General features: G+C 36.5%; 2 protein-coding genes across 9 annotated transcripts in view; one reads left to right on the plus strand and one right to left on the minus strand.

Moving 5' to 3' along the window:
* Positions 1-24,801, minus strand: part of Supt3h (SPT3 homolog, SAGA and STAGA complex component) — a 342,544-nt gene that overhangs the window by 306,591 nt on the left and 11,152 nt on the right. For all 3 annotated transcript variants that reach the window (XM_040729632.1, XM_005072308.4, XM_040729633.1), the window contains exon 2: positions 23,445-23,545. In XM_040729632.1, coding sequence (XP_040585566.1) covers positions 23,445-23,545 — 101 coding nt within the window. The remainder of the gene's footprint in view (positions 1-23,444; positions 23,546-24,801) is intronic.
* Positions 1-24,801, plus strand: part of Runx2 (RUNX family transcription factor 2) — a 305,556-nt gene that overhangs the window by 2,993 nt on the left and 277,762 nt on the right. The gene's annotated exons all lie outside the window — the stretch shown is intronic.

Here is a 24,801-nt window from a genome sequence, read left to right on the forward strand (position 1 = left end):
AATTCAAAGAGAGGACTAAGAAGAATGAACATGGATGGCTACACTAATATTTATTAAAAGCTAATCTGCCAAGTAATAGCCAAAGAGACTACCATGCATGCTAATAAATGATTTCACTTTATATGATTAACACAGATTTCACTTTTAAATCATAAAGATATTTTCAAGTGTAAATGGAATTAAAGAAAAAGATCCATTGGGTCTGAATGTACTTCCTAGTAGTTTCTAATTCACAAGAAAGGCATGAAATATATACAATTACATTATAATACATTTTAATTATTTTAATAAAACAAAAATAATTTATTCAATTACATCCTTCAAGCTAATAATCACTGATGGTGGGACTTGTTCAGTAAGTCATCAAAGTTGACCCATAAGGAGAAATGTTCCGGCTCATTAGGAGAAGACTGAATATTGAAATACACGATGGTTCAGCACACCGGGGGTGGGAGCTGACGCATGGAGGGGACTAAGATGTTATCAAGAACACAGAATTAATCTTTATTGAATAGAACCATTCACAAATCAAATCCCACTGTACTTCAATACTTTCAAGCAGCGCTAATCAATTACAAACCTTCTCTGGCGCTTCAGAACTCATGTGCTTTCAATTTTACACACTGGTGGTCCTCAAGAACTGTACAGGCTAAGTTAAGACATTCTGTATCACAACTTTTTTTTTTCGAAAATATTCATCTAGAGGGCTTTCTCCCCAACTCTCAAGAGCTGTTTGCATGAAAACTGTGGTAATATTTTTATACTGTGCTTCCTTGTTAAAGCTAAAGGTTAGGGGTTACCCAAATACCTCAACTGTATATATATTAAAAGAGAAAAGGTAAGTATTCATATCAAAACTCCAATGGGACTGAATTCTTTATTTCTGCATTTCCGATGATTAATGAAGCCCCCACGCACACTTGGAAACTGACAGCAGAACAAAGGGACATCTTAAAGTCCTCTCCACACTATATGCACACCAACTTCCGTGCTGTTTCAGACTTGTGCCAAGATGCTAGTATATAACAAGTCTAGGGCAACAGGAGAGCTGTACATGTTCACCATAAGCATTAAGACTGCAAATGCTATCAACCAAGTCTTTAAAGACATGTTTATATAAACAGTTCATTGAAACGGTAAACCTCTGCAGTGTCTTTCCAAAAAGATTACATATGTGACCAAATAAATGCCATCAATCCAAGGTGAAAGAAATCCAATGGCAGAAGCTCAAACCATGATTGTGACAATGCATGACTATTTTTCATAGTCAACTAGAACCTGTCATTAAATGGACACTGGCCAACCCAATGCTAGTTTAGGCAGAAGCTTCCTAACAGGTTAACTTAATGGATTATTTTTACCTGACCTATACCAATTAACCAAAATTGTATAACTCCGATGCAAGATTTAAAATAGTCAAAAGCAAAACTGGTACTAATCTCCTATATTAAAGATAACAGTAAGCTCCAATAGTTTATTTTCTAAATATTTTCTAAACAGTAAAATACTCTGATTATCTCAAGTGTATAAAAATGTTTAATGATTTAAAAATGGATCTTTATAAAGTTTTATACACAATATATACACCTTAACAGAACTGCTCATCATTTCAAAAGGACAATGGCACGTACTGGGTATGAATTCTGATTAATTCAAATAAAATGGGGAAGCTCTATACCTTATTCAAAGGGAATTTCCTTACAATTTAACCACAGTTAACCACAAGCTTTTGTCCATTCAACAGAAAACACAAATAAAACAGGCTATATAACATTTTAAGACTCCTACAGCAACCTAGATGAAATGTTCCTTTATTATGCTGCTTACTGTATCTTTAGCTTGCACAGAATTCTTAGGAATTTCCTCCCCATACACTACTATTAAGGTCATGGGATTCAAAGCTTGCAACACTGTTGAATGGATGTAAGAAACACCCTATAAAACATATCAAGCCCATGCTATTATTAAACAGGAGTTAATTCTGAAGACTATTTTTTCATAAGCGTATTTTCCTTCCCCTAAGAAACAGAAACTGTAGCCATTATTTTAATGTTCCCAATGAGATGAACTTTAGAATTCAGTTTAAAAGCTACTTGCTATGAAAGTACTTAATATTTCTACAGAAAGAAAAATGTGTTAAATGTTATTGATTCTCTTCCTCTAAATATTCTAAATGTTATTAATACTCAAAAAACCAACATATTGGGGCTAGGTGTGCAGCTCAGTAATGGAATATTTGCTCCACATACACAATGACCACAGTTCAAGCCTCAGCAAGACAAATTTTAAATGCTAATAATTTTTAAATCCAATATAAACCCAAGGAACAAAAAACATACCAAGTGTGACAATTTCTGTTCCAAATAAACAATGATAAGAGCTAATTTAACATGTTTAAGATTTTTAAGCCTATTGTTTAAAAGAAAAGGAAACTACTGACATACAGATATAACACATTTTTGTAATGTTGTAAATGTAATGTATTAAAAATTATTACATTAATTTTAGAAAATTTACCAAGTTAATATTCTAGCCAGAAATGTATTTATCATAATATTTGAAAACTACTTTTAAAACTTTGTGAATACTACTAACACTACTGCCATTTCTCTTCAGAAATTATACATCAGGGACATTAAACTGTGGCATTCATAACAAGATAGATGTAAACATTATATGCAATGCAATTAATTTTGACTGCAAAGTCAAATAAATTAATTTTTATCATGCTTTCTTTTCAGTAACATTAACTTTTGTACATAAAGGATATACCACCAACTATAAACACATATTTACATAAGATTAAGTTAAAACTCTAAAAACTTAAATACACATATATAGGTCCCCTCAAAATTACATGAGACTTGAGTATGCCAAACCATTATTTATGTATTTCTTACGGTCAGCTATCTCACAACTAAATTTATTTTGTGGTTCAATAAAAGCAAAAAATAAATAAAGGAAAAACGCTAGCCAAAACCAAATAACAATTACCAATAAAGCTTTAAAAACATATGTATACACAGTCTTTCTTTGTGAAAATTATAATAATGATGTTGTGGTATTCCACAACCTTTATATGGACACGGACATATTTTTTACTGAAATAAAATACCTGCCACATATATTCAACTTTAATTCCTTTTGGCTATCAGTCTGATTTTAAATTTGTATATACAGTATACACATATGCATATACACTAGTGACTATGAAACTTGGAATAATGACTATAAACCAAGAAAAACAACTATAAATTATATAACTAAAGGACTGTATCTTCTGGAAAACAATTATTTTCTACACTGACATTATTTTGTATACTGCAAAAAAATGTCAATCTGTAACATAAAAATAAAAACTAGCAATCTATGAAGAAACATGCTATTAAACACTATTATGCTTATAAAATCCAAAGACATTATTTTCCAGTTACAAATCCAAATAGTCACTGACATCAGTTAACCAAATTCATTTCAGTTTACACAAGCAAATGTGAACATTATCAATCTGCTTGAGAGATCCTTATTTATGGCTATCTTAGCTTGACACTAAACACGTATATCTCCTATATATTTGCTCATTGCCCATATAACCTGGGTAAGCAATTAAAACACTAGGCTTTTATTTCTACTATTTTTCCATAATAGCTGCAATTTCCTTTTTAAATTTCTGTACTGAACTTCTCAACTTAAGACTAAATTCCCAAGATATTCTTGAATTGAAGTGATATTCTTTAATGCATATTTAGAACTCATTATTTATACCACATAATTTAGAATTATTTGAATGAATCCAAGCAGCAAAAATGTACTCCGAAGCAGAAAACAGGCCATCACATCCACCATAATGCAAATCACATAGTTAATGCTCCAACCCTCTATCACTGTAACTAGACCCCAGAAAACAATCTCTTAGATATGTTATGTAAGTACGGCTTTTAAAAGTTTTGGGTGGTTGTTTGTTTGTCTGTGGGAGTTTTTTTTTTTTTTTTGGTTATTTGTTTGAGAAAACAATTCTTACTTTGTTTCCTAGACTTCTACCATACTAGAGTTCTACACAACAGCAGTATAGTACACAGAAAGAAAACTTTTTTAGGGTAGTAATCCACATTATACAAATCAGTTGTCTATGAACCTTGTACCAAACTATAAATGTATGTCAGGGCTAGGGCTGGAGTTCTTGCCACATGTTCAAGGTCCTGGGTTCCTTCCCCAGCACGTTTCTCTTTTAAAAGAGCGAAATAAAATATATGTGAGCATCTCTTGGTAAGGCCCTAAAACACTCACAGGCATGATGACAGTCTAGAGAAATCCCCTAAAAAGCTGCTCCCCAGAAGTAGGCAACTGGTTACAGAAATGGTAAAATTAGGTTTTATTCTCATGAAATTTGTAAACCTTTATGTGATTCAGCTTTTGAAAGAAAAGCATTACAATTTTGCTAGCGCTCTTACAAAAACTAAAGTGTACACACAGACACACACACACACTATATATATATATATATATGAGAGAGACAAAGACAGAGACAGAGACAGAGAGAGAGTGTGTTTGGCAAATACTGTATTACAGAGCATTAGTAGAGTGATATAAATAGGAAATTCCGTGTAATCCAACCTTTGATGAATAATCCACATCAGAAACTACTTCCTCATAGTCTCATGACCTCCAAGATTCACACAAAATTCTCTCCCTCTCAGACTTGGTGACACTAAACACACATATGTGTACACACATATCTATATCTGTCTCTATAATCTAGGGATTTTATTTTTAAAGCCTTTTACCACTCATATCCAGCTCATTTTAGAAAACGTATTATTGAAAGCAGGTATGATTGAGCAGTACTCTCAAATGAACTTACTCTTGATTCAGCAGACAGCACATTACAGGACAGCTGAGTGTGTCAGTGTGCAGAGAAAAAGGCAAATGGCAATATATTTTAATTATTAATCATGAGAACCTAGAAAGCATTAAAGCCACCGCTGAATACAAGCCTTATTTTTATTTTCGTATTATTCTATCTTTCAAAATATTCTTATCTAGTGAAACTTAAATAAATCTTAAATAGAGCAAAATATTTGTTTTAAATTGCTAAATTGCTTATTAAATAGTTAAATCTCTCATGTAACGATAAATTCTTATTGAAATGAATCCAACCCATTTTCTTGGCTATGAAATTTAATTGTATACTCCCACAAACAACACAACACAAAATTTTGTTCCAAGTGTTTATTTACAAAGTAATATGTACAAAAAAAAGATTTTCCAACCTTACTGACATGTAATTTAAGTTTTTATTTTCACGCTGGTACAAAATTGTTAATTTTTTAATAAAAAATACCATCAATGAAGAAAAATACCTTTATTCATTATCATAAATTGATAGATATTTTTTGAAAAGTAGTTATAAAAATAAAATGATTTGAAAACTCATACTCACAGCATCTGAAATAAGCAACAAAATACTAACGAGCATATAAGTACTTAAGTATAACAATGAGAAACTACTTTGAACATAAGAAATAGACATATACTTTAAAACAAGAGTTTACTTAAGCAGTTTAAAAAGCAAGCTTTAATTTGAACAGAATCACCCAATGAGAGCAGAACTTTCTTCTAAACTGGTTTCCTAAAAGAAGTGTCTAACATGTAAAGCTATCATTATAATGTGTGATAATTTCTGCAATCACACAAGTACCAGTCTTTCTAAATCCTGTGGAAAGGCTTGGCCATTGAATTTTTCCACCCATTCCCCTTCCTTCTCCATTACTGCGTATCTTCAGCACTTGAGGAGACAGAAAGGCTCCAAAATTCTAGCTACATTTAAAATGACTGAGTCAACCATACAGGGCTGCTTTAAAAGCACCCATTTCTAGAAGGCAGGAGAGTCTTGGTGTTGAAGCTGATGTTTCTGCACAGAGAAGGCAAGTTCAGTCGATTCCTGGCCACACCATAATCATCTGCTCCAGAAGCTCAAGGGCACCCAAAACAACGGGCTACCTGTTCCAGCCAGGCCGAGGAATGTGTCCAAATCATTTTTATTGATTTAACCTTTACAGGAATGCTACATATCCTCAGAGCAAAACATTTTGAATGTATTTATAATATGATACACTTCTGAAAAGCCATGAAAAAAGAAAGCTAGAAACAAATCTAGACAGCCCTCCACCCTTGGTTGCTAGGAGTTTATTTTTATTTTAAACATTATCAGTGGACCTAAATACGAAATGATTCTACTTGGGAAAACTTACTTTGGCACAACTTTATGTAGAAATAAAAATTAGTTTCAGGGTAGAAAAGGTACATTTAAGTAAATTCTAACTTTAAAAACTACAACTTCTAACGACAATGATCGACACATTTTAGCTAAATCTAAAGGCTCTTTTCACACTTGCATACACATTCATTATGAAAACAACAACATATCAAACTAAAACTTACAGAATACAGTCCTTACTGAATAACCTAAAAGTTGTACTCTACTTACTTCTGGGGATTTACAGAGAAAGTTCTGTGGAGCCTATCTCTCTAGCTTCCCGCACATGGTATTTTAGAAACGGCTGCAGCAGCTAATGCCTGCATTAGGTACCTTTGCCAAATAATAACTCACAATATTATGCTTCCTCACATTATGCTCCATCATTAGTTAACTTGAACCTTACCTCTCAAAAGTTCTACTTTCACTGCAGACTGTTCTCTTAAAAATGCAAACAAATTTTGAGCATTTCCAGATGTAGCCGGCACACGCACACACACGCGCGCATACACACACAATTCATCTAAACACTGACACACATCACGGGCAAATTCTCAAAGAATTCTAAATAATGGCATAATAAAACTAGACTCACTGCTTACTACCTCAGTGTACATCTGTGTTTAAAGTAAGAGCCGACAGGAACATATCTCCAATGAAGAAGTGAGCAGTAGCTACCAGCACAGGCTGCAGGTAGCTACCACTAGGTAGAACAGCAATGTATTTCGTATTTCGTAGCAGGCTAGATTCTGCTGAAAGGGGCTTTCTGAAGCTCTGGCAGCTATTGAGCATGCAAGAATAAAGGCATAGTACCGTTTACTTTCTCAAACAGTTAACTTACTTTTAATCCCAGGTAATATAACTTGAATCCAACTACATTATTTTCATCTTGTCATTGATTTTTTTTATAAAACATCTAAGTATGCATGAGACTATGCTAAATGAAAATCAAAACCATTCATATGCAGCCTACTTCTCTGAACGGCTGGGACTACGGTGAGACATGGGAGGTGGCGAGGGTGAACATTTTAAGGAAGGATCTCCCACAAGGCTCTAAATGAGGGCTTCCCCGCATGCTCCCTTGTGTTCTGCTTGCCCACCCAGGGCCTGATGCTACCCGAGAGACCCACTGAGTAAAGAAAACACAGAAAAACACTAATACAAGAATGAAATGCTAAGGAAAGAATAGAAATATGCTTAGGGCATGTTCTGTGTTTGCTTTATAAAAAGGATTATCTTGAGAAAAACACAGTAAGGAATTAAATATAATCATTTTACACTCTAATCAACTGTTATTTTGAGAAGGTGCAGGTCGCTCACAGGGTTGCTTTAAAGATGTTTACTGTAAGTCTCACGCAAAGTAAACAAAGTGGCCTTACTACCTGATCATAAGACTTTAAAAAAAAATCTAGAGTGTGCTCCATTAAAAGTTCCCAAAGCGAAATCTGGCTGCTGTGATCCAATGGCACCAGATTAGGGTTATCAACAGAGCAGTCTGAGGAGCAGACCTTGGGGGATTCCCAGTGAGTCAAGGCCAACCATAGGTGCTTTCTTAAACAAAGACAATGTGCCACCACCTCCCCCTCCATAAATTAAAATGTGAGAGCCACTGGCTACCAAATTAAAGTCCATAAATAAGCTAAAGCCAGGATGAACATGCAAAACATTCACTGAAAAACTGTCTTCCCATCCAAAAATAATTTTTCTTGCAAAGTCTGTTTATAATAAAACATTAGTTTCTTTCTTTCCTTCTGTTTTCCTAACAGATTTTGGTCTATAGCTGTGACCATAAGTAATATTAAATAGAAAATAAAGATACAGAGACAACTTAGTAATATGAATAGACCCAAATTTTCTCCAATTTTTAAGTACATAATCAATCTATACCCAAAAATGTGTACTTTAAATTAACATATTTTAGAGATCCTGAGTGCCTAATGATGCCTCTGGTCCTGATGCTGAAAATGCACTGTTTGTCTGTTACCTTTTCTTGGCTGAGTCTGTTTATCCACTAGCTTGCTGGAATTGAGCATTTACTAGCCAGGTGCTTTGCTAACCCTTTGTAAACACTCTTTTAATTCTCAAAACTCCATCTTTTGATGGGTAGCATAATTACTCAGATAAGGAAAAAGGATGTAACCTGTCCACGGTCACACAGTTGAATACCTTAGTCCAAGCCTTTCCATTCTTGGCAGCTGTTTTTAGCATATGACACTGGTCCTTTATTTCTCTATAAAGGGACTGGTTCTCAAGCATGGTCCTCTAAAGGTAGTAAACTTTGACAAAATACAAAACAGGTAGTCTGTCTTCAGGTTATCCTAGTCCATCGCTTTGATAATAGTGATCAGGGAATCAAAGCAATTCAGAAAAAGTAAAGGCTACCAAAGAAAAAGGTGATTGAGGTTTGAAGAGAAACCTGATAATTCTTAGTCATGAAAATCAGTAATCTTGTGCAATGTCCATACCACTTTTCACATGATTAATAATATCATTTAGGAATTAAAAATTCAACTTTTATAACACCAAGAACGTACGACTGTCTCAATTTACATACTAAAATAAAGGTCATACACTTTGTCTCCCAAAAGATACCACACAAAAATTTCAAGACTCCTAGCATGTCCTATTTGCCCAATTTCACCCATGATTTATAAGTCTCCAAAAAGAAAAAAAAAACTGCTCTAGCTACTGTTTGTCCTCTAGAGGGTTGGAACAGAGCTGGAGACACATTTACTACTTTTGTCTACTCAGTGCCACTAGGGCATGGGAGATGCCCTGTCAAAGTGGCCATGGGGTAGCTAAACAGTTCACATTTCTAGAGACCCAAAAGAACCCAGATGAGAAAGCTGTCTGGAGATCTCAATGTCAACAGCCTTCATGCACCTACATTTCATTTGCCATGTACTCAAGACCTTAGAAAATCTAAATAAGGAGGACTCGCCTGTTAAAATACGTACATACACAAATGCAAAATCATAGGTACAACAATTTAGAAAAGGAAATAAATTTATATATTAGTTTTAATTAGAAATATCCAGTGAAAAACAAAATGATAGAAGTTGGTTTGTCATGACATCTTCCCCAAGATGTACAACTCAAAACAATAGAAATCAATGAAATGGGCAAACAACAGTGTTAATACAAAATTAATTTTGGGATAATAAAGTTCTTCTGTAGTTACACTATTATTACGGTTCTGATTCTGCTAGTCTGCCTGTAAATGGATGTAAGAAGTTAGAAAACGATAACTTGCAATTCACTCACTACCTTTAAACTCCACAAGCATTCCCACTGACATTATCAAAAGCCACTAAAATAACAAAGAGACAAAAATTTGTGTGTAGCCAAAACAGTCAAAAAATCAGCACTCACACACACACGTATGCATATACACATGCACACAAAATAAGACTAGGCACCAGGGATGGATGTAGCTCAGTGACAGTGTTTCCCTATGATGGATAAGGTCCTTGATCCCCAGCATCTAACAAAAGGAAAAAAAGGCTAAATTTAAAATATTACAAAGAAACTAGAAGGCGAATTTGGAAGCTAGTGGGAGAGGGAGGAAAATGGGACTGTACCCCAGACAGAATTATTCAATGTGTTAATGATTGTGAGGGAAAGACAAGAGGTGCAAAGAGTTCTGTCACAGCTACAGCTATGTTTAGAGGGAAAACAGGATGCTAAATTATATATGCCACAATCTCATTGCTTTAAATTATATAGTATGTATATATACCCAAGGAATCCAAACAGTAACTACAGCTATGCTTAGACCTAAAAGACAGGAACATATACTACAATTATACAATTCAGTTAACAGGGGCTCTAATATTTGACAAGTTCATTTTCCTGAATCCACATAAAAACTTTATTTTTCCTGAGATAAAGTTGTAAGAAATAGAGCAAAGTTCTCCAATGATAAATCACATTTTAAGAAAAAAGTAAAACTCTGATGGAAACATGACAGACCAGCAAGGATTTAAATTAGTGTCTGAATCTCCATTCTATTCTTCCCATAACCTTGAGCAAGAACACAATGTCTGAACTCCATCTATAAGTAACACCTACCTCCAAGGTTTCCAGTGAAAACTAAATAAAAAGTAAAGTACCTACATCCTATCTGACAAAACTCATGGAGTTATTAAGCATAATCAGTTTTCTGGTCCTTCAATGCTCTGTCATACACACAGTGGGGGTTCACAACCCAGCAGCAGAAGCAGCAGGGAGCCTGGACAGCTTGTTCAAAGGGCAGACTCTGAGGCCCTACCTCCAACCTCCTAAAGGAGGCCTGCACCTGAGCAGGAACAATGGGAAGTCCTGCTTGGTTAGGCTGCTCCAGAGCACTGCTTACTTCTCAAACTGAGGACAGCACCCAGCAGTGTCTTACTTATTCTGAGAGGTTCAAGAGCCCACAAGGAAAATGTTTAACCTCCTTCCACCTCCAAACACAACTTTCAACATGTGAAGAGAGACTCATGTCCCTTACCCTGTAGTTTACCCACAATGACTGAGTACTTGCACAATGGTTTCCTCAAAAATGTTGTCTTCCAGTCACTTAAGGTGTCCTGCAAATTATGACACTGCATGACACAGCTATTGATGCTAACAACAATAGCCCATCATATACTAGAAGTTCTCCAAATTTACTGGAGGTATTTTTTTAAGTTTTCAGTTGTATTGACATTCTCAGACATGTATGTCCTTCCATTCCTCAGATTAGCACATAGACAATCTCTCCCCATGCCTCACCTCTCCCCACATTGCTTCGAAGTTCAAAGCACCATATCTGCACAATATTAATTCAAATATGTAGCAGCTGTGCCTAAACTAAGAGTTTGTGAGACATGCCTGCTAGTTAAATCATTTTGCTCCTAGCATATCTGAGATGCTCACAAATCACTCTCTAGCCCTCATTCCAAACTCTGGCCCACAAAGGTCTCAAGTTAATGGGCACTTTTGCGTCTAGTCCTATTGGCGTTTCATAGCACTCTCTTACTGGTAAACAGTGTTGGCCTGTGAGTGTCCATTCTCCCCCGCTCCTCTTCCATGGCGACTGAAACAGGAAGTCAAGTCTCCTTTATTGGCCAGCAGTAAGGGGAGGGCTAACCACCAGCTCTTCAACTGCCTTACACAGAATCCCAGAGACTCCTTCACTGAGTTGACCTGCACCTTCTCTACCTATGCTCACACCTTTAACACAGATCTGTCCTTAAGTGAAAATATGTTTTGCTGTTCATTCGTGTCTACATGAACTGGTTTTTTTTTTCCATTTATGTACTGTGAGTACTGCACAGCTCCTAAATTCCCAACAGAGAGGTCAAATCTTGAGCCTTCCCTTCGAATGCAGTCTAGTACAGCTGTGTGACCAATCAAGCATTTAGTAGTAGCTTTATGACAGTCTGGCCAATGCCTTGAAAGAGCTCACAAAGAAGGATAGGCTTACCACACATTTTTAAATTACTGAAAATTAAGAGTATCAAAAAAGCATGTTAACATTTGGGGTACAGAAGTCATAAACCAGTACTTCTGACTAGGAAGGCTCATGGAGAAAAAAAAATGCTAAATAGGAAGGTGAGTCTGCCTCAGACAAGAAGAATAAATGGAAGGAGAGAGGAGAACCACTTCAGAAATAAACAATAACAGGCCCAGCCAACATGGGAGACGATGAGTAAAGTGGCAAAACTTCCTAAGCCACAGCATGATAGCTTAGTTCCCACCACCACTATTCTCTACCATCAAGCTTTAGTCTTGTAGGCTTAGACACCTCTCCATGAAGTCCAATTGAAGCAGAACCCAACAAAGTAATTCTGTATTAAAATGTTTCTCAGGACATAAAACAGAAAAACTATCCATCTACCTAAGCTGCCTCGTGTGGACATTTGAGGTATAAAAATGACACAAACTACTAAAAATATCATGTATTCTCAATGTGTATTAATGTAAATTATAATCTAGTATTATGAGAAAACACAAATGTTTGTTCATAAGACTGTAAAAGAATATGCCTGGTGTATTTAAGAGGCAGGGTCAGTCAGACACCAACAATTTTAAAGGCTCAACTTTATAAAATAATGTTCATTTAAAATCATCTGAATGTTATTCTATCTATTCCTCAAGCTCAGTGGAACATATTTTTATCATATATCCTTTTCACAAAAGAGTATAGTGAGTAAATATTATATATGTTCAAAGCATCGTATATAATTGTTTAATATTGATTTAGCATCATTCATTTTAGATATTACTCATAAAAGTAGAAATAATCAATAATAAAAATTTAATTTTTTTTCTGAACGCCACTTTGGGAATTAGGACTATGTATCAGTGGTTTCAAACATTTCTGAGCTATGATTCTCATCAAACACCAAATTTAAAGATGCACATAGCATCTCAAAATGACCCCAGGTGGGCAGCTCTAACTGCAGACAGAATGAAGGGAAGGACTTTTGGAGGCCCACAATGACGTTCTTATAGTTCAAGTGAAAACAATCTGTAACCACCAATTTTTAGATCAGACTCGCCACCAGCATCTTTAAAAATGAATAAATGTGTTTCTACTTAATAGTTCTTTCCCCTCCTTACCTCCCTTATAAATTCAACCAAATATTTAGATTTTGTATTAACTGTACATATACAGTTAATGACACTGGTTGCTCACTACAGGGCAAAGTGTCCTATAGGCTTCCATGAAAGGAAATGTTTGCAGGCCTCACCTCCAAAAGACAATATTCCTAAAGTTTGATACATGTTAGTTCATGAACTAACTCTAGCTTGTGTTGAGACAGCACACAGTGGTGTGCTTTTCCTACTGCTCTTGTAGGAATAATAGAACTTTTGTCTCAGCGTTAGTGAAAGACTTCCCCGTATGCATTTCTGTGCATTTACACCGTCATCAAGGTGTGTCTGCTCCTTTGGGACTTCACTTTCATCTCCCTTCCCAACCCTTCTTGCTGTATTATAATCATGCTGTGAACAATTCCAACAGATGCCTCGAATCTTTTTTGGAATCAAGGTACAAATGATAAAACTCACTGCTCAACTTAATACCATTAGATTCCCATTCCTAGGTTGGGAATGGGAAGCTTGAATCATTGCTTTTAACTAGCTCAGGATTCCCACTGGTCCCCAAGACCTAACAAGCTAGCCTATGCACTGCCTGGTAAACTTGTCTACTCTGCTGCTGGCACTACTGTCTCTCACGTGGACAACAGTCATGTCCTCCAGCCAATCCATTGCCCACGGTGCTCATTACCCATCTTCTTCAATCAGCGTCAATGCGCATCAAACCTACCACATGGCAAACACCTTTGAAAGGTTTTCTATGACTAGGTCAACAATAAGTTCCCTAGTCATCATTCAACTCACCACATTCTCACATCTATCACCACTTTGATCAGTATTTTCTAAAAACGAATTTCCTTCCTGGTACATTAAGCTTTCTGCACCTCATTCCCACCTCCAGGTCTTGGTCACGTGTTCTCCTTTCCTTCCTTACCTGACCTATCACCCTCTCCCGAAATTTCCAAGGTTTAAATAGTGCCTATTCTAAGAGAAAGAGGACAAATGGCATTATTTTCCTGAGGTTCCCCCTGAGTTGAGAACCCTCTTCCCCACTTCTACACTACCACAGGAGAACACCAGTCACCTTTCTCTGCATACTTACGTTTTCATGGCTTGTCCTGCCTGTCATTTAATCTCAATTTCTATCTAAGGGTAGGATCCTCACTCTACTTACACATGTATGCATGCATAGTTACTTACTAGTGTGGTGACTCCAGAAGAATCCGTTTGTCTCATGATGTGCTAAGAAAAGCTAGTAAATGAGATGGGTTTTTAAAAGAACCTAGTGGGTGAGAGGAGACTTGATATTATAGTAAGAACTTCACCCCCCTGAGCAGTCCCCAGACACCTGCACAAAGCAGAACCTAAGTTACACTCATGAAGATAAGAAATATATTTTTATACACCTGTCTCCCATATACAAAGGTAATGTTATACAAAATTAGATATGCTGAGGTCAAATTCTACCTTGGCAGCCTAAAGCCTGTGTTTCCTGTGCAAATCTTTAGTGTCTCTGTATCTACGCACACATCTACATAGTAGAAACAGCAAAAACTGCAACAATCAAAGGATCATAAGACACATAAAACACATGCTACATTGTATTAGCAACATAAGCACGCAAAAATTCCCTTTCACTCTGCTCTTACATATAGTCTAGCCTCATGCTTGACATATCACAGGGACTCAACAATTTATATTCAATGTGGGTGGCTGGATGAATAAATAGCAACTACTTAAATAAAAAGTAAAAAGACTTAAAAACAAATTTGGCAAGTTACAGAAAAACAAAACATGCTAAAGAAATAATATTTAAGAAAAAGGGAAAATATTTTTTAAAATGACAATTATAATTAGAAACAAAGAAAAGTGGTAGGCACATTATATAATTTGAAAAAACTGAACATATTTTCAATCAAAATCGAGATTATGACCAAACAAAAAGAAGGTAATATTAAAGAACTAATCACTACATTAAATAGATAATGTGCTAACACACAGCAGTTTAGGATTAATGTAGATAAATTAAGCTACAATGAGCAACTCTGTTCTATTTCATTGATTGATAGATCTATTATGGAATATTGTATCGATTTTCTTTTCAAGATATATCTACATGCTTTCTCACATTATAAACGTAAAGTCTTATAACTCTATTAACAATCTGTTGAGGAATAGATGTGCACAAAAGAAATACCTCAACATACAACACAATAACAGAAAATGGACCCAGAAGGAATAGGCACATGTGAAGACTGAAAGGTGGTGGCACACGCCTTTAATCCCAGCACCGGAGAGGCAGAGGCATGAGGATCTCTGAGAGTTCGAGACCAGCCTGGTCTACAGAGCAAGTTCCAGGACAGTCAGGAATGTTACACAGAGAACCCCTATCTTGAATGAATGAATGAATGAATGAATGGCAAAATGAATAAATAAATAAATAAATAGGCTAGGATAGGTATATGTCATTTTAGGCAAGATGGTATCTGGCTAAAAAAGGAAGAGAAAGAGAGACAGAGAGAGAGAGAGAGAGACAGAGAGAGAGAGACAGAGAGACAGAGAGACAGAGAGAGGGAGGGAGGGAGGGAGGGAGGGAGGGAGGGAGGGAGGGAGGGAGGGAGGGTGAGAAGAAAGAAAGGTTTTCCAACTTATTTTCCCGAGGCTTTAAAAGCGTGTGCTTGCATATGAAAAGCAGTGCATTTCAATAACTGCAATTGCTTGAAAACAAAATGCCACCCAGGTTACACTACATTCTGCAGCTTTCAGAACACCTCAACCATAAAGTAAAAACTTTAATATTTTTAAGTAGATTAATAAAAATCAAGCAACAAACTATATTTTCCACACACACTAAAATTCTAACATCCTTGGAAAATGAACATAGAAGAAAAAATTAAAATAAGAAAACACAATCATATATGACTGCCCTACAAGTAGAGGGCCTGTGATTTTTGAACAAAACAAGGTTAAAGAAGGACTCACCAAGCTTAACTCATAATAGAACACTAGAATCTTCCTCATTACTTCATGAAAAATGTGAAATCTCACTACCCCATGAAAGCTAAAAATAATACACAAAAATGACACTGCTTAAAAATGAAATATTTCTAAAAAAGCATTCCTAAGACAGATGTGGACTTATTAAGACTGCATGTTTAATTATCACTAATTGTACCTACTTGGTGTGTTAGTCACTATTCTACTGCTGTGGAGAGACACCACAGCCAAGGCAACTCTTAGAAAAGAGCACATTTAAGTGGGGGCTTGCCTACAGTTTTGGGAGACATTACATTATCATCAGGGAGCAAGTCACTTGTGCATTAGCTGAGAGCTACACCCTAATCAGAGGGACAAAGAAGGAGACTAGGCTTGGCAATGGCTTTTGAAACCTCAAAGCCCACCCCAAGTGACACACCTACTCCAACAAGCTCATGCCTCCTAATACTTCTAATTCCATCCAAGAGCTCAGCAGCTTTCATATATATGAGCCTATGAGGGCCATTCTTACTCAAACCACCTTAGTATCCACAAATTTTGGAAAAATTACATTAGATTATTTTAATCCTAGGCTGTTCTATTTACTGGGTTTCATCAATTTAACCTGCCAACCTTTATTTAAACATTAAAATTCTAACATTTCAGTGCAATCTGTAAAACAGTCTAAAATTAGGCAAACGGTTTTTTGTAAATAAAGGAACAAAAAATGATTGTTTAATCTAGTCCATTCAATACATAATCAGTTCATGTTGCTACTATTCTCTCTTACTGGAAATTAATTTCTTCTGATTTGCCTTTTAAACAAAGATCCTTGCTTTAAACTAATTTCAAGTAAAACTAGAAGGTGACTCAAATACACTGCATTTTCAAAGGTTTCATATGTCATAGGAAAAACAAGTCTTGAGCCAAAACTACAATCAAAAGTAATGCCACCACAATAGTGCAAAAGTATATAAAATTAAGCCAAAGACTTTAATGTACAATACTGTAAACTTCCAAGAACATGGTTTGCCACAGAAGCAATAGTATTTAAAAAAAAAAACGAGAAATGAAGTATTTCTAGCAAAATTGGAATGTGAGGTAGGTTCATAAGAGTAGGGATCTGTATGTTGTACTCTTGTGCTCACTGCTAGATCTGCAGCGCCCAGAACAGTGCCTATTCCATGGTAGACATCAAGGTTATTTTTTGAGTGAATAAACAAAAAGCAGGACTATAAAAGACTACTGGAACAAATATGGTCTTCAAGCTATTTGCTACAATATAAGAATATTACCAGAACCGTAAACCACCTACACAAGATGACTGCAATGCACACCACTGAATCCCACTTTCAAAACTGGAAAGCTATCTCAGAGAGGAAGGTGGGAGCTGACCTCTGGCTTAAACTGCTTACTTCACACACAGACCAATAGCGAACAAATGACAAAGGCTGACTACTCAGAGTCACATTACTTTAGACTAAATGTTAATACTTTAAGGAGAAACGAGAGTGAGAATTTATTTCAAAGAATTACTTACAAAAATATGTCTGGTTGCCTAAAAGTGACCTTAAGTGTATCGCTGGATCTTTTAAAGAAACCTCATGGAACATGAGAGCAACAAAATCTTGAAGGGTAAGCATATTTTTGTCAGCTACGTGTCAGGTTCTAATGTTTAAATGAATGAAAATTTCAGGACACTCTACGATAGCTGATCATGGGACTTAAAGTACAGAAAAAAAGATTATGCCTTGACTTAATGAAAATTCTTCAAGTGATATATACCACTCATCATTTTAAAATCAGTGCAATATTACAGTGTCATTTCAAATATAAATGTAGAATGAAGAACTAAAGAAATGCTGACAGTTTAAAAAGTAAGAAAAAACAAGAATTGGTCACTAATTTATATCAGAGAGACACTAGAAAGGGATAGGAAATTTATATTCAGAGGCCCAGATATTAAGTCCTGAACCCATAACTAACCAACTAGCCACCCTGGAACAAAACAGCCCTTTTCTACTTCTTCATGAATCAATAAAAGACATGCCTAATCAATTTCTAAGACACCCACATTTCTATTGAGTCAAAATCATTAACATTATTAAGACAGATTCCTTTGTCAAAATACCAGATCAGCAGTCCAACAAACATGAAAGACAAAACATAAATCAATGCAGTAAGAAGACAAAAAAAAAAAATATGGATACACGTGTAAGGATTATCCAGGCTCCTGTTCCCTACCCCTTCTATCTGGGAAACTTAAGATTTCAACTGCTGTCCCTCTGTTAACATTACTGTCAGTATGATCACGATCTCACACTTACCAGCACCTACAAGACACCAGGTAGAGCACATTGGGAAAAGTTTTTAAAACCTGGGATCAGGGACTAGATGCAGACAAATATAGCACTGTTTAAAAAAACTAAAACAGGGCTGGAGAAATGACTCAGCCGTTAAAGGCTAGGCTCACAAGCAAAAATATAAAAACTAAAACAAGGTCATTTATAGCAACAGTGCAAGGTGTCAAATGCACAGAGAGGTGATAGAGCAGCATAGAAGTCAGAGCAGACCTGCAGGAGAACATGCCAGACAGCTGGCCCTCTAAGTACTGCTCATGGTCTTCACAGCTATACCATGCACTGAGAGCTCCAATCCTCTCTCACACTCTGTGTCCAAGCTGATCAACTCCACTGTACTTTACACCTCACCTGTGGGCTACAACCTCCAACATGTCAAATTAATAACTTCTATACCATCAGCCCTTCAGACTCCTAAATCCACCCAATCGCCTTGACTTCCTTCCTGGCCTATGCACAGCAGCAGAGCGCAGCTGTAGGAAAAGCATGCCACCTGCCTCAGTTGCGTCCCAGGCAGCTTACGCCAGTTAACATGCTTGCAGTCAGCCCTCTCTGCCCGCCTTCTTACTAACATGACAACCCTTCACAACTGTTCGCAAGCTTCCCGCCATCACTGCCAGGGGCCGTGCTACGCCGTCTAAGTGCCGTGGCATTGAAGCACTGCTGACCTCTGGGACAACAAATCAGCAAACACCAAAGAGCGAAAGACAGCAAAACTGCTAAGTAGATAAAACGAAAAGTAGCACATTTTATAACAGGAACAGACCACATGTGACCCTTCTATAACGACCTTCTGTAATAGCCAGAGAAAGCCCACTGACCTCTAGTGAACCTCCCCAGGCCCACTATCTGTGTGTGCTCAGTGCTCATCCACGCTCCTGATGGACTGCAGAAACACTTTCATTAAAGGGGTCAGAGGAAGGCCCATCCTATCATCTTTTCTTATGTTCAAGAATGAATACATTAGATATATTCAGTCTCTCTGGACTCCAGTGAATGGACACTGATGTATATTACCCTATTAGTCAGAATGCACTCTTATAAATCCATTCTTAAAAATTGAACTGACCATTTAAAACTGGCCATTTCTGCCATTCAAGATTAAGAAAATCACTGCCCTGATTTGAAATGAGAGTGACCACTTGGCTGGATCTGTGCATACTGCAGTCATAGCACAATTCTACACTCAAGCAAGAAAAACAAATATTAAAGAAAACTGAGAGGTTTTCTGGTCTCTAATCATACACTAGCTAAGCAACCCACTCATTAGTCTGTTGTTGTTACTGTTTCTATCAGGGGTTGTTTCAAATAAACTTTCTAAATGTAAAATTACTTCATTAATCAACTTTAAAAGTAAAATGGATTGCAAAGATCCATGTCTGAAATCTGAGAATACAGTAAAAGGCATAAAAAGAAACAAAAATGAAAGTGCTTAAAATTTGTACTTAGAATTTGTTTTGGAGCTTGTTGAAATGATTCCTAAAAATTCATCTGGAAACATAAAAATAAGAAGGGGCCAAAAATATTTTAAAAAGAAAACTTATGTGGACAGACTTGAACTATAACACTTGAAGCTATAATAACTACAATAATTCAGGGCTGGCAAAGGAAGAGAAGTCAATGGAACAAAGCAGAGAAGCAGGGGAATCACGTATTATCTGGTAACAGTAGAGTCTCAGCTGTGAAGGGAGGAAGGCAGGCTTATGGACTCTGTGGTGGAAGAACCCTCCCTGACAACACAGAACAACAAAATGCATTAATATTAAACATGGAAATCGAACCCTGAAATATAGGAAAGATTAAGAAGACTTCAGGTCAAAAGCAGGAGCAACAAGGCAGTGTAAAACTAAGCTACACACAAAAAGAAGAGAAGAAGGACAATTCCCTAAGGAAACCAGATGCTGGGACACGGGAATGCCAAAGGTGATCTACAAATGGGAAGTCTTTTTAAGACACTGAACATCTTAATAAGCCTCAGGAAATCGAGAAGTTGGAAGGAAAAGAAGCTGTGCTGAGAGGAAGAGCATTAAACACATCCAATGGTGCAGCTCAGCGGTCAGGCTGTCAGACAGCACAGCACCAGTCTCTGCTGTTGTCAGGAGAGATAGACTGAGGCGGGGACACTCTCAGAATGGACAGAAACGTAAATCAGCTCAGCTTCCTTAAAGGACAATTAAAAAGTTAGTAACAAAGGGCATTAGATTAAAACCTACTACTTTGCCTTTAAGGTAATAGGTTCCAATATTTTATTTCATAGTTTTAGTAACACTGGAAAACTTGATTAATAAAGCTTAAAAACACACAATGGGGACAAAAGACAGACATTACAAAATTACAGTAGTAACTATAGTTTACTAAGAACCTTTAAAACAGACAAAACTAGAGGAGCTGGAGAGGAGGCTCAACAGATGAGCACTGGCTGCTTCCAGAGGACCCAGGTTAGACCCTCAGCACCCACATGGCAGCTCAAAGCCAACTCTAACTCCAGTTCCAGGGGATCCAGGGCCCTCTCTGGCTCCCTCCAGCCCCAGGCAAGCAAGTGGCTCTCAGACTTACAGGCAGACTAGACACCCCACCCCTACACAAAATAGACCCACAAGCAATCAGCTCCCACACATTCACATCCCTGGTATACAACTTGCCCTTGGCAAGGAATTCCAGCAGACTGTTCTTTTCTCTGCCTGTGTCATCCCTCTACCTCCTCTGGTGGACAAAACACAGTAGCTGCCTTAAGCCTCTTCCAGGGATGAAGGGCTTTCTTCTGTTTAAGGCTGCCACTTTGTATTTATTAACTGGACAGACGGCTTCCATTGTGATTCACATCTAGATAGCTTTCAGCAATACCAATCTTTGAAAAAAAGCTATGCAATGTTCCAGTTAGACAGCCTGTAGCCAAAAGACAAACAACTTACTACTAGTTCATAGGCATGAAAGATGGCAGCAATGGAGGACTGAAAAACAACCATCCAAACAGGCTGAACTATGAAGCAGCACGGGGAGGGATTGGGAGTAAAATTCCAACCAATATTCAAGGAATTAAGTCTGCATTTCCTGATGCAGATCACGGACTGCATGTATACTGATTTCACGAGCATGGCATCTAAAGCCTGAAATTTTTAAAGCAATGGGGTATATTGGCAAATTTAAAATGATTCCCCTCATTTTGACTCTAGCTCCCTTTCTGAGGAAAAATTCATAAAGGGAAAGCTTCAGCCTCTCAATGCTGAATGTACTATTAGGAGTGGCCTCTCCCTGAAGTCTGCAATGAAGGAAAAGTGCACACTTATTCCAGAGTCGCAGCCAACAATAACCTTTACATTCTGAACCCAGCTTAGGTAGATCGCTTGGGACGATGTGTGTAAAAGTATTTAATACAAAGTGCTGAATTTAGCTTTTCTTTTCTTTTTCTCAACTTTCTTAAATGGTCTTAGGTCTATCAAATATAAATATTAGGCAGAACCATTTCTAAGTTTCTGTTTTCTTTTTTATAGAGCACTGGTTTTATAGCTCAGAGGTCAACTTCTGCTAAAACCTAGACAGCAAACATTTTCAGCTTCACAGTTCACATGGTGTTTGCTACAAATACCTAGCTGTGCCATTAGCATGGAGACAGCAACAAGCAACAGATAAATAAGTGAGCATCACTGACATCCAATGAAACTTCCTTTACTGAAACAGGTTACATGGCTATAGTCTGCTGACTTACGCTATACATCACCTGGTGTTTTACCTACTAACATATATTGTTTTAATAAATCCTATGAGGTTAATTTTTGAAAAAATGAATGTAGGAAACAAGATCAAATAAGACTTGAAGCCGGGTGGTGGTGGCGCACGCCTTTAATCCCAGCACTCGGGAGGCAGAGGCAGACGGATCTCTGTGAGTTCGAGGCCAGGCTGGACCGACAGCCTCGAAAACAATACAGAGAAACCCTGTCTCAAAAAACCAAAAAAAAAAAAAAAAAAAAAAAAGACTTGAAAGAGCAATTATTATTAAATTTAGATAAAGGATATATGGAGTTTACTATGCTGTAATTTAAGGAATCTGAAAATGTCCAAATTCACAGTTAAAAAATACAAGAAAATCAATTTAGTGCCACAGGGGAAAAAAATGAAACATCACCTTATCATAAAGTACATACTTAATATTTTAAATATAATTAGTATAACATAGCAAAAGTTTGCTAACAAAAAGTCTATCAAACTATAATGAAAAACTTAAGCAAGTATACACATATATATAAACTGTAAAGCATTCCACAATTAAAAATACGGGCAGGCTCACGAAATTCAGCTTCTTAATTAGTGTTAATCCCCATCTTAGCAATCACAAGTATTATCAATTTTTGGTTTTAGAACATAATTTTTATAAGAAATAGATTATATTCACATAAAGCTTTACTATTTTTCAAATGAAGGCATAAATTTTTATTTTTCAGTTTTAAATTCTAAGAACTCAATAATTATAGATAACCCATACAATCAAAGTGTTCAAAGACCCTCAATAATTAAGACTATAAAGAAATGCTGAGGGCAGAAAACATTAATGCTTTCAATGGGATACTGTCTTTGAAGTATGTCTACTGAGAGACTATTGAATGCGATCAAACTTACCAAACTTGTGCTTTGAACTACCATTGTCACACAGTAGTGTCAACCCACTCTAAAGGCCATCAATACACACATGAAGAAAGCATTTAACTCTCCACAGAAACATTCTTTTAAACTGCTTGATTTTTGGGAAATCACTAACGCTGCCTCTTCCTGTAGATGCCTGTCTCCTAAACTACCAGGAAAGAAGTAATCTGCTACCCCACCCAATTAAGACAAATTGTCTCACTCACTGCAAACTAAGGATAACCTTCAGGAAGAATTCTTAAACAAAAGAACAATTTCTCAAAGATTCAATACACGTGATTTTCTTTAACGCTTTATATTTCTCACAATAATCTGAAATGCAATGGTTCAAATATTATCAAAATTAAAACTACTTTGAATTAGGCTCACAGAATTAGGAGAATTGAGAAAAACTGCAAACGTCTCTGAAAACATTTTGACCACCCACAAAAAGGTGAGCTGGCACTCAGTTTTCAAATGCAGCCACCGCTGCAGCACTTCTGTCTAATTCTGCCTGTCTAACATGTAACTATCTAAATGTTGAGATTATTTTACTTTTGCTTAAATACGAATTACATTAAGCTAAGGTTTATACATTTTATTTCAATTTCCTTCTTCAACATTAATCAATTTAAAATAGCAGCAGTAATACTATGTAAAGACATACTTACATCATGCTCTGCAATTCTGCAGCAAAGCTTATAGTCTTCCCTGTATTTCTTCCACTGCTTGAAGTGGCAGTAGACATTGGGCTAGCTGCAGTATTATTCATCTAGAATAAAAGGAAAAAATAATTCTTACACACATATTTAGCTATAAAAAGTACACAAGATAGAAGTGATTTTAAATTACTTCAAAAAGTATAGAAATCTTCAAATTTTGGATAATTTTAGTTCTGTATAAATCCAACTTTCTTCTACTTAATGTCTTTATTCAAATGAAAAGTAGTACAGTGGGAGAAAAAATTGTCTAGTTAATTCAGGTGCCAAATAATCATCTACATGACTAGTATACATTCAGTATCTACACTATAGTAATAGAACAAAAATAATCATTAAACTACTCTAGCATAGTTTGGTAGTTCTCCAGAGTGTTACACATCACCAAAGTTTCATTAGCACTTCTTCAGGGAGTGTCCAGTAGCCCCTCAACAAACATTACCCCAGTTTCACACAGACCAACAAAAACAAAAGTCACTTTGGGATCTGCAGAGTTGGCTGTGGGAACCATGATCCCTCTGCAGGCATGAGGGCCTGAGTTGAGAACCCACACCCACGTGAAAGCAGGCACAACAGCACACTCCTGTAACCCCAGCCGTGGGGCAGAGAGAGACAAGTGGGTCCCGGATGCTCCTTGGCCAGCCAGGTTAGCCAAAACATGGAGCTCTGGGTTTTGAGGAATGGCTTTGAGAACTCACCTATTCTGAATTACAATGATAATAGATCTGTTGCTACAGTAAGCATGATGCGACATACCTAATCATTACTGAACACTTATGCATCTGGGACAGAATGCAGCATGTGCTTCAAACATTTTTCAAATAGAAATACTGTTTTATAATAAATAAAATAGCATGAAGCAGCAGCTGAGAAAGACAATCTGATATCAACCTCTGGCCTCCACATATCACACACACACACACACACACACACTAACATGTGCATGCACAGAACACACACACTCATACTCATACTTTGGGAGTACCAGGTAAGAATCTACTTTAAAAGTTCTTATAACTATAATATACAAAATGAGAAAACCACAGTCTAGTCTAGATCTCATTTGAACTAAAGCCTAAATTATAGTAGAAAATCAATCAACAGGTCAGAAGTGGGCATTATATTTTATAATCTTAGGAGCAAATAACTGGCTCAATTTAAAATGTGACATTTTCCCTATTAAATTGGGCTGATAAATAATGGATAACTAACCAATCCTAACACATGCCTTTTTTATTTATTGTGCATGGCACGAAATTAAATAATAATCAGTAAACAAGAACTAGTCAAAAGAACATAAAAGTCACTG

This window comes from Mesocricetus auratus, unplaced genomic scaffold, assembly GCF_017639785.1.
Source record: "Mesocricetus auratus isolate SY011 unplaced genomic scaffold, BCM_Maur_2.0 Super-Scaffold_100021, whole genome shotgun sequence".
NCBI lineage: Eukaryota > Metazoa > Chordata > Mammalia > Rodentia > Cricetidae > Mesocricetus > Mesocricetus auratus.